Genomic DNA, 20,611 nt, shown 5'->3' on the forward strand with positions numbered 1-20,611 from the left:
AGTCGGGTTGAAAAACAAGACTCAAATAAGCATGACAAAATTTCAGGTTATTATATAGTGTTAATGGTATGTGTGCTTATCTGTATTGTGCCGTTAGGGTTGGAATCAAAACATGATAGAGACAGAAAGTACTAGCTTTGAATCCCTGCTTCTTCATCACTCATACAAGTCAGCTGCTGTTAATGCCATTACTAGTGTCCCTGCTATTATTGCTGCTCTTTCTACTTTTCTGGAGAGCAGGAGTAGAGAATATAATGTGGCCTGCCACTCATGTATCACTGTAGTGAGTGGTTAGAAATTCTATTAGAATGATGCTGCTGTTATTATTTTTTGACTTTGTGGTAATACTATTTATTTCTCAGGTTGTGCTTATTATGGACATGTAATTTTGCTTGGGGTACTATTGAAATAAATGAAAAGATAAAAGTTCCAGAAGTTGTGGTGGTGGTGGGCAGGGGCGTTGATGTTGCTGTTATTTTGTTATATGTTATCAAAGTTCTTTTTTTTTTTTTTTTCCTTGAGTGTCTGTATCTGAATACTGTCTGTGAAGAGAATGGTGTCTGGATTGAGTTTGGGTATGAAATTCCTACACTGTCATTTCAGTAGAAAGATGATTAGAAGCCTCTGTGCAGCTTGAAAAATAGAAATAGAAAGTTTGTTCTATTTGCTGAATTGGATTTCCTTATTTTTTTTTCCTGTGATGGAGAAAAAATGTCTTCTGTTGGATAACTACCTGTAGGTATTATGGCTGGGAAATGGACACATGGAACTTTCTTAGGAGGTAGAATGTTCTATATTGTGATAAGTGTGTGGGGTATACGGATTAATTCATTTGTTAAAATTATACTTTTAATACTTATGCCTTCTACTATATCTAAATTTTACCTTAAAAACGATAAAGTAAAATAATAACAATGGAAGGGGGAAGAAAGCGTTGGGTTGAGGTATAGGTGAAGCCAGAATGGCAGAGTGTTAATATTTGTTGAATCTGGGTGGTGGGTACATGGGGTTTGTTACACTCATTTGTTTTCTTTGTGTATGTTTAAAACTTTCCCTAATCAAAAGCTAAAAGTAAAGAGAAATATTTTATTACTGCTTATGTATACAGCAAATAAATAGTTGAAATGTATCTTAGGTATGTTTTTATTTATTATATAAATATGAAATGCTAACATTCCTATTGAGGATTATTACTTTGCTATATTTTGTGGTGGTTTACCTTAATATGGCTTTTTTATTCCCTCTTAACCTTTCCATTTCACCAACACTGTCTGTTGGGAAACCCCTAATTTAAAAAAATTAAGTTGTAGTTTGTTTTACTGTTTCTTCTAAGGATTTGAAAGGTTTCAACAGCTACATGCATGTATGAGGAGACCCAGAGTGAGGATCTTGGTTACCTATGAGAAATTTAAGTATTCAACTTTGGGTACATTAAGATTTTGTGTTGGATTTGGACTCTAAGCTATAATTTACATAATATGTTTTTCTAGACCATAGTGATTTCTCCTTTTGCTGACTGCCTTAGACTGATGGTGAGAATTTGGGGAAGCCCCTGCTGCTAGTTTTGGTCCCCCTTTCCTGCAAAGGTCCTGTTAAACTTGCACCATCAGCAGGGCCCTACTCTCAGTAGTTTTTTCAGTCGTCTGTGCATCTGCATTTGCTCACTGTTGGAAAGCCATCAGGGGGGCGCCTGGGTGGCTCACTCCGTTAAGCGTCCGACTTCAGCCAGGTCACGATCTTGCCGTCCGTGAGTTCGAGCCCCGCGTCAGGCTCTGGGCTGATGGCTCAGAGCCTGGAGCCTGTTTCCGATTCTGTGTCTCCCTTTCTCTCTGCCCCTCCCCTGTTCATGCTCTGTCTCTCTCTGTCCCAAAAATAAATAAACGTTGGAAAGCCATCAGGGTCATGCACAGAATGACCAGCTAGGATTACCCATGCTGCCTTTAGTGCTGTTCCAGAATGTGGCAGAGGACTCAGATTTATTTTAGGAAAAATAGAAGTCAATCTTTTCACTCTGTCACTTTTTCTTCAGTTGGCTAAATTGATAGCCAACGTACATATGTATTTCTCTTCTTTATCCCCTGCTGATCTGAGCATATTCCATTCTCATTTACCGTCCTCACATCTGGAGGGTGAGATATGTAAATTGCAGCATGCCACAGCTTAATAAGCCAGTCCCCTTTCAATTGGATTTTCAGCACCCATGTATATTAGCATGTCGAAGATGATAATGTAATTTACATTTTTTCCTGTCATCTTTTAATCTGGCTTCCTGGGGATTTAACTTGTTAAGAATGCCAAGTGCCCAGATAACAGGGGCAGCAGGTTCACTTTGGCTTTCCGTATCTCTTCTTGTCACACAGACTTTTTAAAAAAAAATGATAGGATATGTTATTAATTTAATAATCTTAGTGTATGTCAATGTGGTAGAAATAGAATAGTCAGTGTTAACACTATCAAATTCTGGAGTCTGGCACTTTTCTTGACCTCTTAAATTTGTATCTTTACTATTAAAGGGGGAATGAAAAGTACTAGGCTTTTGTAGGAAAGCAAAACTGGGTACTTTCTTGGACTTAAGAAAGCATCTGTTTACTATAGAATTGCCATATGGAAATGACTGCAGTAGTTTGAAGAGCAATTTTATTGCTCAGTTATGTTTTAAGGAAATATATAACTTGTGGTTAAAATAGTTTTCCTGGTTTGTTACTATGAAATTTAAAAATTGTGGTCCAGGAAGACTAGAAAATGCTACTGTATTTAATGTTATCTAGGTATACAACGATGATGAACTATATTGCCAGCATTTTTAATTAAATTGTAGACACCATAAAATTTTCCACAATTAACCTTTTTTTTTTTTTTGGCAAAAATTATGATAGGGATTTTGTTTTCTTCCTGTCTAGAATTAGCCCTCCCTAGCCTAGCGCAATGCCTGACAAATAAGAAACTTGTGGTAAATATTTGTTGAGTAAGACAAGTAAGTAAAAGTTAATCCCAAGAAAATATAAGGTTTCTTCAACTTGAGGATGGCCTACAGATGATAAAAGCAAAAGCATATAAAAAGGGCTCAAATATCTTTTTGTACCATGAACATATTAGATTTTAGCTTTTTCTTGTTTCTCTCCACTTAATTACATATCCTCAGTGAGTCTATGTCACTACTTTTTAGCATTCTGGACTTCATAAATATCATTTTATAATAAGGCTAATGAGGATGTTGGGAATTCTCTTTATGAAGAAGTCTTGGTAGTTTAGGATCTAAATAAAGATATTAAAAATGAGTGATATTCTTTCATTCACTCCGTGCCAGGTCTACTTCTGTGACCCAGGATCCACTGGAGAACCAAACAAGCTTTGGCCTTCATGGAGCTTATGTTCCTCAATGAATAATGAGCAAATGTGTAATTTAATGTCAGATATTGACTTAGTAGAGAATAGAGAGCGATGGGCTTCTGTTTCTTATCAGTAGGAGGATTCTGTGATGAGGTTACATTGAGCAGAGAACCAAATTAAGCTGTGCAAATACCAGAGGGAAGGTATTTGTTGGGGAGAGGGAGTAGCAAGTAGAAAGGCCTGTGACTGAAGCATGCTTGACAGCAGGCGCAGGGAAGTGAGGAAGGCACGTGACGAGTGGAGGAACCTGCTGGAACATGGTAGGAGACCAGGGTGCAGAGGGCAAGGTCATGAAGGGTTATAGAAACCATGCAAAGTGCGATAGGAAGCCACTGTAAGCTTGCTTATGGAAGCTTGTACCCTATGTAAAACCAGAATGAATTGTCATCATCTAGATTTTCAGGTTACCTGCACATGACCAATCTTGCTTCATCTATGCTGCTCCTGCCCAGAGGATTTTGTAGTGAGTCCCATACATCATATTATTTTCATCTGCAAGTACTTCATTTTTTGTCTCTGAAAGATAAGGACCCTTTAAAAAGTGAACATAACTACAATACCACTATCACCCCTAAAAAATGACAGTAGCTCCTCAATATCATCAAATATCTAGTCACTATTCATATCTCCCTAGTTTAAACATATATATATATATATATATATATGGTGTGTGTGTGTATATATATACATACATATACATATATATATATACATATATATATACACACACACACACACTATATATATATATATATATATATATATATTTATTTTTTTTTTTCTTTTTTCTTTTTTTTTTTTTGTAACTTGGCATACTTTAATCAGGATCCAAACAAGGTGTTGAATGCATCCCCAGCAGATGTTCTCTGTCCCTTCTGTTTCCTATAAACTGGTAGTTAGATCCAGAGGCTTGACTTGATTAATATTTAACTTTGGGAGGGGGCAAGAATTCTTAGGTGATGTGGTACTACCTATTGTATCACATCAAAAGGCACAGAGTGTCTGTTGTTATGTTTTGTTTTTGTAATGATCCAATGAGGATGATGAGGTGCAGCTCATACAGGAAAGATAGAATAAATACTGAATTCTTTCCCTGTATCTACCCCAGTGGGTTTTGAATACGAATGACATCTCTGCCTTACATTTGGGGATTAGTCTGGTTGCTGCACCGAGGATAGACTGAAAGGAGTGTGAGGTGTAATAGCTAGTGGCCCACCCTTAACATCCGTTTTCTCTTTCTTCATTGGTAAGAGAATCCCAAATTTCGATTGGATTCACTGCTGCCTGAAATAAAAGATTGCATTTCCCCAACCTTCTTTGCAGCTATTTGCGTCTGTGTTGATCAGTGAGATGTGAGCGGGACTTCCAAGCATGTATTGACAAAAGCTGACTCAGCATGGAGGTGCTTTGTTTTGTCCTTCTGCCTTTTTTTGGCCTGTAGCCTGGTTGTGAGAAATAGCTGGCATCCTAAGAATTACTCTGCTACATGGGGTGACATTGAGGATAGATGCTGTGTGCTAGAATGGTAGAGCAGCAATTTAGGAATTTGGGTCCCTGGTGTCACTGTGGAGCCACCATACCAATCCAGCCTGCCTACTTCCGGATTGGTTTATGATAGAGAAACTTCTGTCTATCTAGTTTAAGTTGCTCTCATTTTGTTCTGTTTCCTGTCATGTGTAGCAGAACTGAACCCTGATGAATACAGGGATAAGAGGCTATTGTAATAGTTTGGGTAAAAGTGGTGGATGATTTGGATTAGGGTGGTGACAGTGAAAGTGTGGGAAGTAGGTAGATAAAGGATATACATTTTTATGGTAGAGCTGTCAGGATTTGTTCATGGATTGGATAAAGGGTGTGAGAAAAGAGTCTAGTTTGATTTATAGTTTTTTGACCAGCACTGACCAAATGGTGGCACCATTTGCCGAGGTAGGGAAAAGTGGAGGGAAAGCAGGTTTGTGAAGCTGGGTGGGAGTAAGGTAGGGAATCAGAAGGATTCAGGGAATATGTTTTTTTGTTTTTTTTTTTTTAGTGTTTATTTTATTTTTGAGAGAGAGAGAGAGAGAGAGAGAGAGACAGAACATGAGTTCGGGAGGGGCAGAGAGAGAGGGAGACACAGAATTGATAGCAGGTTCCAGGCTCCACACTGTCAGCACAGGGCCTGATGCAGGGCTCGAACTCACAAACCTTGAAATCATGACCTGAGCCCATCGGATGCTTAACCAACCAAGCCACCCAGGCGCCCCCGGGGAATCTGGTTTTTATATGTTAAGTTGGATCTTCCCTTTAGACATCCAAGTGGAAATACCAAATAGGCAGCTGGACACAATTATCTATGGCAAAAGGGAGATATTGGCTAGAGATGAAGGTTTGAAAATCATGTAAAAGATGACACTTTTCACCAAGAGATGGATGAGCTGATGTTGAGAGTGGGTGTACATAAAGGAGATGCTGGTAAAAGGAGGAGATGCCAACAGAGGATGACACAAAGAGGAAGGGGTGGTCATGAAGTAGGAGGAAAATCAGTAGATTACAATGCCTTGGAATCACAAATGGATACAGCATTTCAAAAGGGAAGGAGAGATCAATTTTGGATTACGTCCGAAGTTATGGAGAGTCGAATTATAAGGATGTGGAATGAGCCATTGGATTTGGCAACACCACGAGTGACCTTGGCAGAAAGAGTTTCTGTGGAATGTTGTGTACAGAAGCCTAATGGGATGGGTTGAAGAGAGAATGGACAGCAAGGATGTGGTGATATTGAGTGTAAATAATACCTGTGAGCAGTTTTGCTGTGAAGAGTAATTGGAAAAATGGGGCAGTAGCTGGAGGTGGATGTTGGACTCAAAAGTAGATTATTTAATATTTAAGAGGAAGCTACTTATGCTGATGTGTGAATGTTCAATAAAGAGGGAAAATTGATGTTTCAGGAAAATCATGGAGTGAGCTAGAAAGATTGAGATCTAATATATAAGTACAAGGTTTAAGCTTAGCAATAGGAGTGAAGGCAGTGAAGAGTGAAGGGTATAGGTATAGGTGGGTTAATAGATCTAGGGGTAACTTGGAAAGCAAAAAGTTACAGAGGAAATTAATTACCTTAAGTGGGCAATTTCTACATGAATCATGAAGTAACCACATTATCATTGTACACTAAGGATAAAAAGGGTCAAAATAAATTTGGAAGTCTCAGATCTCTTTTCACACCAAGGGTCATAGGTCATTCTCTTTGAATAGATGGGGAAATATAGCTACCGCCAGGAAGCTGAGACCCCGCTAAGTCAAATGAAGAGTCACAGTGGTAGAGGATAAGGCCCGTGGTGCCTGACCAGTCTCATTTTTAAACTTATTAGAACTTCAGAGCTGACTCTTCTCTTTTGAAGGATGAGTTTCCGATTGAGAAGATACTTTAACCCTTTGGGGAATTGATAGCATTTTCTGGGGACACCAAGTATTAAATTCACTGAGTCCTAGTCAAATCTAGTTGTAGTTTTACTCTGTGTGAGACATTCTCCCATGAAGTTTAGGAGTGGAGAAAAGGTAAAAAAAAAAGAGAGTTATGAGGGTTTAACCACATTGGCCATGCTTGCCTTTGCCTCGAGGGTCATTTGCTGCAGGAGAGGACAGCATTTTCCTTTGCTGGAGACTTTAAAGGACAGAATTATTGCCATGTTTACTCTCTATAATGGAGCTAATATAAAATCAAGATTCATTTTTTTCTGCTTCTCAGAAAGTTAGATCTTCCATTTTCATATTCTGTTGCTGTTTTTTTAAAGTTTGCCGGCTAGGCAGGTTGGAAGGAAGGCAAATGGACAAAAAGTAGACTGGATGTTTCATCTGGAGAGCATTGTTATAAAAGATAACATTTTAGGAGAGAAAGTGATTCATAGCCATGTCTCTCACAGTAGAGGGGAAAAGCTTGGAATAAATATTTTGGCTCTGAACGGTGACCTGATTGCCCTGAATCTAAATACAGTGGAAGGGAGTATATAAACTAAAGTGATTGCTTAGTTTGAAGGCTGACAGAGTCTCCCCGGGCATTACATCTGAATTAATTTTCAGTCAGTAGAGCAGTATATAATTGTATTTTACATAATCTAATATAGTCATATTAAATATAGAACTTCAGAGATTAGAAGACATTTTTATGGAGTTGTTTAAAGAATTCCTTCATATTCTTTTATGAGTATGTGAATTGATTATGATAAAAACATGTCATTCAGATCAAACTTTAAATCTTCCTCATTTGGAAATTTGAGAAGTTTGAAAATATCTCTGTGAATATTTCAATTAGCCTTCTTAACTACTTTAGGCTGTCTTCAATTCCTCATAGAACAAGGCAGAGAACGTGTAAATACAGAATAAAATAAGACAAATTACTTTGGGATCACATCTCATTCTGGATTCAGTAGCATCTTTTTTCTTTCTCTCAAATCCTCAGTTAATAGGAAGTTTCCACATGTGCCAGAAGCTTTCTGGTTCCTAATTCCCAACAAAAACTTTGCTTGCTGGGTTTGATCCACTAAGAAAAAATGAAAACAGTACTTATCTCTTTAGGATTCTGATGTAATCAGAGTAGATTATTTCGTTGGTGAATTCTGTGGGGTTTTCTAGGATCAAGTGTGCTTAATGTAATTTGTACTCCCTTATGTCTGAATAGCATAATTTTTGAGCCTGGTATTAACCGTCTACAAACCGGAATCAGTTGAAGAGCTGAGTCCAACAACTCAATTTTAATACATTTCATGAATACTTCCCATTAATTTTTATTACTTGTTCCTACCTTAAGACCTTTACATTTGCAATTCCTCTTTCTGGGAACAATCCATTCCTAGATCTCACTTGACTGGCTCCTTTTGCTGTTCAAGTCTCCACCCAAAGATCACCTCCTCAGGAAATCCTCCTTGGTTGTTCTCACCTAAAGCAGCCCCTTCCAACATTATCACTTTACCATGTTTTATTTTCTTCAAAGCTCTTGTTGCTTTCTGAAATTATCTTGTATTATTGTTATTATTATCATTAGGGTTATCATTATTATTATCTTCACAGTAAGAGGAAACACAAGTTGAGTTTTTCCCATATGCCTTATACAAATCATTATATTTAATACAACATTTTAATGACAGCTAGCATTTAAGGAGTGCTTGCTACTCACCAAATGCTAGATGAAGCATTTACCACCCTCGGCTAGGTCACTGTCCTGTTTGCCCGGACTGTTGCAGGGGCTTCCTAACTGGCCTCGGTTTTCGCATTTTAACCTCTTAGAGTTCTCTGCCCACATAGCAGTTAGTGATCTTTCTAAAACATAAATCAGGTCCATCATGATCAGCTTTCAGCATCAGATGCTTTTGGCCTTTTTCGGGTCCCAACTGGCTTACAACGTCTGGCGCGATCTGGCCCCTACAACCTCGCTGCCAGGTCTCTAACCTCTCCTGACCTCTGGCCACTGGCTCCAAGTCACACTTTCCCAGAGTGCCATCCATCCGCGCATGGTTCAGGTCTCAATTCGCTCAGATCTCTGCTGAAATGTCACTGCTCATAGAGGCCCTTCCCAAGCGTGCCATGTGAAAAAGCAAGCGAACACTCTCCATCCCCTTCTGATGCTTCATTTTTCACCACTCACTACTGCCCAACATTGCGTTACTCATTTCTGTGCACTCAGCAAATATTTTTTGAATGTTTACTGTGTCCTAGGCCCTGTCTAGGCACTGGATATATGAAATCAATACAATAGCCAGAGTCCCTGTTGACGTTGGAGATTCTAGGGACAGGCATATACTAGACTCAACAAATAGGTAAAATATATGCTATGTTGGATGCTTTGGGGGCAACTAAAGCAGGAGGAAAGGCTGGAGAGTGATGCATAGAAGGGGGAGGAGTAAGTTTAAAATAGGACTGTCAGGGAGGCCTCAGTGAGCCTTGCAAAGTCCTGAAGGAGGTGAGGGATTGAGCTATATGAGTAAATAGAGGAAAGCGTGTTCTACACAGAAAGAACATTGGGTTTGAAGGCTCTGGAGGAGGAGCAGTTCTAGCATGTTCAAGGAGCAGCAAGGATGCCTGTTGTGGAGCAGAGTGAGCAATCGGGGGAGAGGCTCTGGCCAGAGAAGTGATTTGAGCACCAGGCTGTAGCATTCACAGGCCTCATCCTGGGACACTGAGCAGAGGAACAACCTGAGCCAGACCCCTGGGGCCCTTGTGTGGAAAACAGACTGTGAGGGAACAAGAGCTGAAGTAGATAGAGTCCATTTGCCCAGGAAAGATAGGAATGGCGAGGACCAGGTGGCAGGGCAGAGATGAGAAGTGATCATGTTCTGGATGTGTTTGAAAGGTCAGTTCTACAGAATTTACTGAGAAATTGAGAAATAGAGTAATCAAGAATGCCTCATTCCAGGGTTTCCAATCCAGGCCCCTGGAACAATGGAGATAGCAGTACTGAGACAGGGAGGCAGTGAGGAAACAGGCCATGAGCAGGACCTCAGATGGCATCGTGGAGGCTTTGTGGGTATGAGAAAAAGGCTTCCCTTCTGGGCGGATGTAGTTGGAGCCAGCAGAGTGGGCTGGATTTCGGCCCCAATCCTCCTCAACGGGGCGTCTGTGCCAGTGGCATTAATCTGCTTAAGTTTGTGACGTACATCCAGTGAGATGCTGACTGGGCAGCTGGGTGTGAGTCTGGAGTTCAGGGAGACAGAGAGACTGCAGGTGCACAGGGCTCTGTCACACGAGCATTCCTGACTCTTTTATCTTTATATTTCTTTTTATATGTATTACATTGTATATTAGATATGCTTTATTAACTTTCCACGATTTCCATTGTTATGTAAGCTTGAAGTGATCCGTGTCTGTGTTTCCTGCTTCATTTGCAAACCGAGCTCCGTACCTGGTCCCTGAACACTTAATAAAACATGGTTGAATAGATAAACTAATCGGGGAGACCACTGCTTTATACTCGTCCTGTGGGTTACGTGAGATGGAGTGCACCCCCAGGTTTATACATCAATCTATATGTCAGACATCCCCATTCCCACTCTATACTGAAAGCCCAAAGCAAGTTTTTCTAAAACCTCCACCTTTTATTACCATTTACTACATGATTACTGAAAGGAAATTTAAATTCGATGTGGACTTGACATTTACCAATATTGCCTTGCTGCTAAATGATGGGAAAACTTAAAATGAAAAAAAAAAAGCCTGGTTTAGATAACAAATTGCTCTCATAGCAACTTTTGAGCTTCTGGTCTATTCTTGGGACTGTTAATACTTTCCTTTTATATTTAGTTTTGTTTGTTGGTGAACATTCCATTTTTACTTTTTCTTTGGTACATTGAGGATGAGAGTTCTATTTTCCTATCTTATGAAATGTCGTGAAGGGGCAATTTAATTCAGCATTTCTGTTGCTTTTAAATCCAAGACTGGGGAAGATATATGCCTTGGACCTCAGCATTTTTATTTAGAATTGTCAGTGATGGCCTTGCAAGACAGATGAGGTTTATTTTATTTAAAAAAATTTTTTTTAATGTTTTTATTTATTTTTGAGACACAGAGAGACAGAGCATGAGCAGAGGAGGGGCAGAAAGAGAGGGAGACACAGAATCCGAAACAGGCTCCAGGCTCCGAGCTGTCAGCACAGAGCCCGACATGGGGCTCGAACAGATGAGGTTTAAATTGGGCTATGTATCAGTTAGTTATTGTATATAGTAACAGACCATGCCCAAACCCATTGGTTTCAAATAATAAATATTATTGCTCACGAGACTCTGGTTCAGCTGGTCTTGACTGGGCCCACTCATGTGTTGGGTAGGCAATTCTGCTCATCTGGGTTGGGCTCTCTCACATATCTGGGGCTATAGGCTGGTCTGGCATGGCTTACATGTCTGGGACATCCGGGCTCTCATCCTGCAATAAGCTGGATGGTGTTTATTCACATGGCAGTGACAGGGTTCCAAGAGCAAGACTGGAAATGCCCAAGGCTTCTTGAGGTCTCAGCTTGGAACTAGCACAGCATCATTTCTGCCACATTCCATTGGTCAAAGCATGGGATGGAGAAATAGACTGGCTGCACTCATGATGGAGAAGCTGCAAAGTCATGTTGCAGATTATGGGCTTAGAGAGACCATAAATTGGAGCCATTAATATAATGGCTTGAAGGATAAATAGGTCTAGAAGGAGGATGTGAGGAACTGGTGTGAACTTCCTCTGATCTAAAGAAAAATGTGCTTTGGGCCTGGGTGGCTCGTCCTTGTTAAGCATCTGACTTTGGCCCAGGTCATTATCTCATGGTTTGTAAATTCAAGTTCCACATGAGGTGAGCTTGAGCCCTGCTTGGGGTGATCACGAGGCCCTCTTGGGGTGAACATGAGCCCCTTTGGGTAAAACATGAGCCCCACTTCAGGTGAGCCTGGTTGTCTCCCTCCCCCCTCCCCTTTCCCCCCCTCTCCCCCTCCCCCCATCTCTCTCTTCCTCTCTCTCTCTCTCCCCACTCTGTCCCTCCTGGGATTCTCTCTCTCTCTCATTCTCTCTCTGCCACTTGCTCACTTGCACCCTCAATCTTTCAAAAGAAAGAAAGAAAGAAAGAAAGAAAGAAAGAAAGAAAGAAACTTGACCCTTGACTGGTTTCCATCTCACCTCCTAAACACATGAAGCATAAACTTCTCCTGACTTGTAAATGTTGACACTTGAACTGTTCCCTTTCTCTCAGCAAAGAGTATCTCATTGAAAGTACATCTATAATTGTCTTGAGAAGCTTTCACAGAGTATATTAAGTTGTTTTGCAAGATAGCTGGCATATGGCCATATTTCTTGCACAGTTATCTTGATCATGTTGGCATTTCCACAAATAATGATTGTACCCTTCTGTCTTAGGATTATGCCCATATGTTGACCTGCATAACTGAAAGAGAAAAGTTTATTGTACCCATCAAAGCTAGAGGTGCACGAGCCATCCTAGATTTTCCTGACAAGCTGAATTTTTCCACTTGCCCTGTCAAATACAGCACTCAGAAGATTCTGCTGGTACGAAACATTGGCAACAAAGATGCTGTGTTTCGCATCAAAACTCATAGGTATGCATTCCTTCAGTTCTTGGTTTTGATTGATTATAGCTAAATCGAGTCATCGCAAGTAATTTGCTGGAATAGCATTCAGGGTAGAATTGCTTGTTACAGTCTCTGGCTGGAAGGCAGAGAGACCGTACTGAGGTGGGCCAAACTTCCTCTTCAGCCAGAGAGGAAACTGAAATTCAAGGTTACCTTTGAGTGACCTCGGGTTTAGGTAAAGATGTTTTTCTGAAATGTTGATAAAAGTCTTTCTATTTAGCATAGAGAAATCTATTAATAAATATTTGCATTTTGACAGGGAATTTTTTAACTGGATGTGTATCAGTTTTCTGTTGCTAATGTAGCAAGTTATCACAAACTTACTGGATTAAAGCATCAAATTTATTATCTGGTATTTCAGTAGACCAGAAACCTTACTGGGTCAAAACTCAAGTGTGGGTGGGCCTGTGTTCTTTTCTGGAGGCTTTAAGGAGAATCCATTTCTTTGCCCTTTCCAGATTCTGGGGGCCACCCACATTCCTTGCTTCATGTGCCACATTCCTTGGCTGAAAAAAAAAAAGGGAAAAAGTGTAGTAGCTGCTTCATAGGGTTGTTGTGAGGAATAAATGAATCGTTAAATGTAACCTGTTCACACACAGAGGGTGCCTGGCTGGCTCAGTCCATAGAGCAAGTAACTCTTGATCTCAGGGTCATGAGTTCAAGCCCCACATTGTGTACAGAGTTTACTTTAAAAATAAATAAATAGGGGCGCCTGGGTGGCTCAGTCAGTTGAGCGTCCGACTTTGGCTCAGGTCATGATCTCACGGTTCGTGAGTTCAAGCTCCTCGTCGGGCTCTGTGCTGACAGCTCAGGGCCGGGAGCCTGCTTTGAATTCTGTGTCTCCCTCTCTCTCTGCTCCTCCCCTGCTCACACTCTGTCTCTCTCTCAAAAATAAATAAATATTAAAAAAAAATTTTTAATAAATAAATAAACAAACAGACTGTTGGTACATAGAAAGTGCTATCTGACTAGTGGGTTTTGTTGTTGTTGTTGTTGTTGTTGTTGTTGTTTTTCTTCAGATGAACTATTGCCAATGTATACAATACAGTGTTACATGACAAAGGGGGATTTGGACTGCAGGTATAATTAAGGCTGCTAATCAGCTGACCTCAAAATGGGGGAAATTATCCTGGATTATCTGGGTGGGCCCGTGTGTCCTTTAAAATAGAAGAGGGAGGCAGAAGAGTTCACAGAGATGAAAGTTAAATAGAACTCCACCTGCATTGACCTTGAGGATGAGAAGACTGAGGCATAGTTGTACAACTATACAGGTTGTACAGTTTTACTCAAGAGCACATAATAGTAAGGGAAGGAGAGGAATTTATTCTGGTTATTTATGGAGTAGCTATAGTGTGGTAGACACCAAAACGATGGCACAGCCCTTGCTCTTGAGGAATTCCCTGACTAGATGGGTAAGAACGATTGTCGTGGGGCATATGCATGGTGTTAAATCAGTGGGGCCATAACAAGAATGACCAGCTTGGGAAGACAGGAAGCAGAGGGTCAAGTTCTTTTCTATGAATTTGTAAGAAGTAATGTGTGTATTGGTCTGGATTGTGAACTCATTTTCAGAAAGGTATTATCTATGGAATCATTTGCAAGTTAAGGGCATGTCTCTCCAGAAAGGATTAGCATTTGCTTCCGCTTAGTTCCTAAAGGTTAGACTGTGTAGATTTCTCTTCTGGTAATTTGCTGGCTTAGCGGTTCCTGGACTGATAATGTATAGTCAAACCTCAAACCTGCATAAGACACATGTCCAGAGTTATGAATTCTCTAGAGAAACTTTGTTTCCTTCACTTAAATCAAAACAGACATTTTTCCTTGTGCTAATGGGAGAATGTTTTAGTCCTTTAAGTTTCCCCAGTGTATGTGGGGATTTTCTTACCCGTTCCCTGACTTAACAGTCCCAAGGTTTTGTCTCCTGCTCTAGCAGGGCTATTAAAACCTAGGCTTCGGGAGGAGTTAAGATGGAAGAGAAGTAGGCAGACGGTGGGCTGTCCTTGTCCTTCAAACACAGCTCTTTTGAGGTCACATCATTTGGAATATTCAGGAAATCAATCTGTGGACTGGCAGAAGGCTCTCTGTGGTTGCAGGGAGACAGTATGACAGGTGCGGGGTGTGTGGAAATGAATTGGAGAAGAGAAAAACGGCAGTGCTGCAAAGAGGGAGGGAACCTATCCACAGAGAGACAAAAGTGAGAAAGGAGTTGAGAGAGTGCGGCATCAAGTTCATACAAGAGGAAAACCTCTCCAGATCACGTACTGCGGAGAGAGAAGTACTGCGTGTCACAGGTTTTTTGTTTTGTTTTGTTTTTTTTCAAACAGCATTTGGAGCTCAAACTCAGGTTTTGGAAGTATGCGACTTTGGAGCAGAGCTGTGGTGTGCACTCCTGGGGAGAGGGAGGGAGCTGGCTTGAGAGTGCATAGCATGGTGTGGGGATCTCCGGGTACACTGGGAAAGAACATTCTCCTTCGTGGAGTACTTTTGGAAAAGGGTATATTGTCTGTCCAAGGACAAAAGACCATGTAGGTGCCAGCAAAAGGCCTTTCATTGGCAGGGGACAGGGCGTATGACCTTTTTGCTGCTTTTAGCGGTGCTACATCATAGAGTCCTTGCACCATACAGGCGTGGGGCTGTTTTTCAGCAACAGAGGACTTAAGACACAGCGTGAAGAGCCTCTACTCGAGAGGCAGTTCGCGCAGTGCCAGGTCCTTTAAGACTTTGGGTTTTGAATCCCAGGTGTGCACCAAAGAAAAAATTCAGGAAAGCTGTGGCACAGGGCTCACTATTCTAGGAGGGCTGCTTGAACAGCGGGGGGTGTGAGATCCCCTGTCTGGGAATGAAAGATTGGGGTGGTGCCATTTTTCCCTCAACACTAACACAGTGGGACTTGAGGGAGCAGCACAGCGACCTCCAGTGGAGGTGGGACCCCCTTACATCAAACCTGCCCCTCTGTGCCTGGCAACTGCTTATTTACTGGAGCAAGGTTGACTCTGAGCCTACAAGGGGCATTTCCTCCAGAAGACCAGCACAGCCAGCACCCGGCATGCACCATGTGTACTGAAAATCAAGTGCTTCAAAACAATCCCTGCAGTTCTGGTGGAAATAGAACCAGACTTACCTTTTTCCTCCACTTCTTTTTCTTTCTTTTGGAATCAGTCTCATAGCTTGTTCTTATTTTTTTGTTTGTTTTTCCTTTCCTTTTCTCTTTTTATAACTCAGTCTTCTTTTTCTTTCTTTCTTCTTCTTTGAAATCAGACTTATAGTTTTTTGATTCTCTGGTGGTGTTGTTGTTGTTTCCTTTCCTTTTCTCTCTCTCTCTCCCCCCCTTTTTTTTTTTTTTTTTGGATCTGGCTTTCCCCTCTTTTTGCCAGGTTTATTTTAGCAAACAAATCAAAGAACACCTAAAGATCCAAACACTCTCCACTGCAAGCAGGGAGGAGCTCTGCAGAAGACTGACCAGTGGGATAGAGCAGCCAAAATAGTGCATGCAGCATACACCAGAAACACTTCTGGAAGTTCCAGGCCCTGGACAGAGCATGACCCCTTTCTAAGATAGCATTACTCTCAGTTGCAGGAAACATAACATGCTATTAAAACACATAAAAGGCAGAAACTTAGCCAAAATGATAAGATGGAGGAATTCTCCCCAAAAGAAAGGTCAAGAAGAAATCACAGCCATGGACTTGCTCAAAACAGATATAAGTAACATATCTGAACAAGAATTTAGAACAAAAGTCATAAGACTACTATCTGGACTTGAAAAAAGCATAGAAGACACCGGAGAAACCCTTACTGCAGAGATCAAAGCTGGAAAAACTAGTCAGACTGAAATTTTAAAAATGCTATAACTGAGATGCAAAACTGAATGAATATAGTCACAATGAATTGAAGAAGCAGAGGAGAGAATAGGTGATATAAAAGATAAAATTATGGGAAAAAATAAAGCTGAAAGTGATAGGGAAAGGAAAGTATTATATCATGAAGGAAGACTTAGAGAACTTAGTGATTCCATATAACAAGACAATATCTGTATCATAGGAGTCCCAGAAGAAGAGTGGGAAAAGGGGACAGAAGGTTTATTTGAAAAAATTATAGCTGAGAATTTCACTAATCTGGGGAAGGAAACAGGCATTCAAATTCAAGAGGCATAGAAAACTCTTCTGGAAATCAACAAAAACAGGTAACACCATGACATATCATAGTGAAACTTTCAAAATACAAAGATAGAATTCTGAAAGCAGCTATGGACAAAAGGTCCTTAACCTACATAAGGTTAGCAGCAGACCTGTCCACAGAAACTTGGCAGGCCAGAAGGGAGTGGCAGGAGATATTCAATGTGCTGAATGGGAAAAATATGCAGCCAAGAATTCTTTATCCAGCAAGGCTATCATTCAAAATAGAAGGAGAGATAAAAAGTTCCCCAGACAGGGGCACCTGGGTGGCTTGGTCGGTTAAGCATCCAACTTTGGCTCAGGTCATGATCTCGCGGTCTGTGAGTTCGAGCGCCGCGTCGGGCTCTGTGCTGACAGCTCAGAGCCTGGAACCTGTTTCAGATTCTGTGTCTCCCTCTCTCTGCCCCTCCCCTGTTCATGCTCTGTCTCTCTCTGTCTCAAAAATAAATAAACGTTAAAAAAAAAAAAGTTCCCCAGACAAACAAAAACTAAAGGACTTCATGACTACTAAATCAACCCTGCAAGGAATTTTAAGGGGGACTCTCTGAGTGGAGGAAAAAAAAGAAGAGCAAAGACTACAAAGGATCAGAGAACATCACAGAAACACCAAGTATACATGTAACACAGTGGCACTAAATTCATATCTTTCAGTAATCACTGTGAATGTAAATGGAGTAAATGATCCAGTCAAAAGACATGGAGTACCAGAATGAACAAAAAAAAAAAAAAAAAGAAAGAAAGAAAAAAAAAGAAAACAAGATTCATCTATATGTTGCCTACAAGAGACTCATTTTAGATCTAAAGACACCTGCAGATTGAAAGTGAGGGGAGGGAGAAACATCTATGATGCTAATGGATGTCAAAAGAAAGCTGGAGTAGCCTTACTTATGTCAGACAAACTGGATTTTAAACCAAAGACTGTAGCAAGAGATGAAGAAGGGCATTTTATCATAATTAAGGGATCTATCCATCAAGAAGATCTAATAATTGTAAATATTTGTGCCCCCAACTTGAAAAAACCCAAGTATATACATTAATAACAAATTCATTGATAATGATACCATTATCAATGGTATCTATTTAATACCCCACTTACAGTAATGGACAGATCATCTAAGCAGAAAATCAACAAGGAAACAATGGCTTTGGATGACACACTAGACCAGATGGACTTAACAGATATTTTCAGAACATTTCATCCTAAAGCAGCAGACTACACATTCTTCTCGAGTGCACATGGAACATTCTTCAGAATAGATCACATACTGGGTCACAAATCAGCCCTCAACAGGTACAAAAAGATTGAGATCATACCATGCATGTTTTCAGATCACAAGGCTATGAAACTTGAAATCAATCACAAGAAAAAAATTGGAAAGCCCTCAAATATGTGAAGGTTAAAGAACATCGTACTAAAGAATGAATAAGTTAACCAGGAAATTAAAGAAGAATTAAAAAAATAATGGAAGGAATGAAAATGAAAACATGACAATCCAAACCCTTTGAGATGCAGCAAAGGCAGTCCTAAGGGGGAAGTATATTTTAATTCAGGCCTATGTCAAGAAGCAATCTAACCTTACACCTAAAGGAGCTAGAAATGGAACAGCAAGTAAAGCCTAAAGCCACCAGAAGAAAGGAAATAATAAAGATTGGAGCATAAATAAATGATATAGGAACAACAACAACAAAACTCCCAGTAGAACAGATCAATGAAACTAAGAGCTGGTTCTTTGAAAGAATAAACAAAATTGATAAACTCCTAGCCAGACTTATCAAAAAGAAAAGAGAAAGGATCCAAATAGATGAAATCATGAATGAAAGAGGAGAGATCACAACCAACACCAGAGAAATACAAACAATTCTAAGAGAAACAGGAAAAATTATATGCCAACAAACTGGGAAATCTGGAAGAAATTAACAAATTCTGACTCTCACACACTACCAAAAGTGAAAAAGAAGAAATAGAAATTTGAGCAGACCCATAACCAACAGAGATTGAATTAGTTATCAAAAATCTCCCAAAAAACAAGAGTCCTGGGCCAGATAGCTTCCCAGGGGAATTCTACCAGACATTTAAAACAGAGTTAATACCTCGTCTTCTCAGACTGTTCCAAAAAATAGAAATGGAAGGAAAGCTTCATTCTATGAAGCCAGAATTACTTTGATTCCAAAACCAGATAAAGATCCCCCCTAAAAAGGAGAATTACAGGCCAATATCCTTGATGAAACTGGTTGCAAAAATTCTCAGCAAGATACTAGCAAATCAAATTCAACAGTACATTAAAAGAATTATTCACCATGATCAAGTGGGATTTATTCCTGGGCTACAGGGCTGGTTCAATACTTGCAAATCAATCAATAAAAGATATACCATATTAATGAAAGAAAGGGTAAGAACCACATGATCCTCTCAATAGATGCAGAAAAAGCATTTGACAATATATAGCATCCTTTTTTGAAAGAAAGTAGATACCCTCAAAAAGGAAGATAAAGGCCATATATGAAAGGCTCACAGCTAATATCATCCTCAGTGGGGAAAAACTGAGAACTTTGCTCCTAACATCAGGGACGCAAGAGAGATGTCTACTCTCACCATTGTTGTTCAAGATAGTACCAGAAGTCCTAGCCTCAGGAGTCAGACAACAAAAAGAAATAAAAGGCATTCAAATTGGCAAGGAAAAAGTCAAACTTTCACTCTTCACAGACAGCATGGGCTCTACATGGAAAACCTGAAAGACTCCATGAAAAAAATGCTATAACTGATAGGTGAATGCAGCAAAGTTGCAGAATATAAAATTAATGTACAGAAATTGGCTGCGTTTCTATACACCAATAATGAAGCAACAGAAAGAGAAATCAAGGAATCATTCCTGTTTACAAGTACACCCCAAACCATAAAATACCTAGGAATAAGCCTAACCAAAGAGGTAAAAGATCTATATCCTGAAAACTATAGAAAGCTTATGAAAGAAATTGAAGAAGGCAGAAATGGAAAACCATTCAATATCCATGGATTGGAAGAACAAATATTGTTAAAATGTCCATACTATGCAAAGCAATCTGCACATTCAGTGAAATCCCTATCAAAATAACACCAGCATTCTTCACAGAGTTAGAACTAACAATTCTAAAATTTGTATGGAACCAGTAAAGACCCCGAATAGCCAAAGAAATCCTGAAAAAGAGAAACAAAGCTGGAGGCATCACGATTCTGGACTTCATGCAGTATTACAAAGCTGTAATCATCAAGACAGTATGGTACTGGCACAAAAACAGACACATAGGTTAATAGAACAGAATAGAGAACTCAGAAATGGACACACAAATGTATGGCCAACTAATCTTTGACAAAGCAGGAAAGGATATCCAATGGAAAAAAGACAGTTTCTTCATCAAATGGTGTTGGGAAAACTGGACAGCAACATGCAGAAGAATGAACCTGGACCACTTTCTTACACCATACACAAAAATAAATTCAAAATGGATGGAAGACCTAAATGTAAGATGGAACCATCAAAATCCTAGAAGAAAAAAATGGGCAACAACCTCTTTGACCTTGGTCATAGCACCTTCTTACTAGACATGTCTCTGGAGGCAAGGGAAACAAAAGCAAAAATGAACATTGGGACCTCATCAAGATAAAAAACTTCTGCACAGTGAAGGAAACAATCAGCAAAACTAAAAGGCATCCAATGAAATGGAAGAAGATATTTGTAATAGACATATTGGATAAAGAGTTAGTAGTTGGGGCGCCTGGGTGGCGCAGTCGGTTAAGCGTCCGACTTCAGCCAGGTCACGATCTCGCGGTCCGTGAGTTCGAGCCCCGCGTCGGGCTCTGGGCTGATGGCTCAGAGCCTGGAGCCTGTTTCCGATTCTGTGTCTCTCTCTCTCTCTGCCCCTCCCCCATTCATGCTCTGTCTCTCTCTGTCCCAAAATAAATAAACGTTTAAAAAAAAAAAA

The 20,611-nt window shown here is 40.1% G+C and overlaps 1 protein-coding gene across 1 annotated transcript in view; it reads left to right on the forward strand.

Annotated features, from left to right (window-relative positions):
* The window catches only part of LOC121010055 (hydrocephalus-inducing protein homolog), an 85,679-nt gene that overhangs the window by 56,160 nt on the left and 8,908 nt on the right, over nt 1-20,611 (forward strand). The window contains exon 6 of the mRNA XM_040443455.1: nt 12,244-12,443. Within this exon, the coding sequence (XP_040299389.1) occupies nt 12,244-12,443 (200 nt within the window). The remainder of the gene's footprint in view (nt 1-12,243; nt 12,444-20,611) is intronic.

The sequence above is a fragment of the Herpailurus yagouaroundi genome, unplaced genomic scaffold (assembly GCF_014898765.1).
Source record: "Herpailurus yagouaroundi ecotype Mexico unplaced genomic scaffold, PumYag 190, whole genome shotgun sequence".
NCBI lineage: Eukaryota > Metazoa > Chordata > Mammalia > Carnivora > Felidae > Herpailurus > Herpailurus yagouaroundi.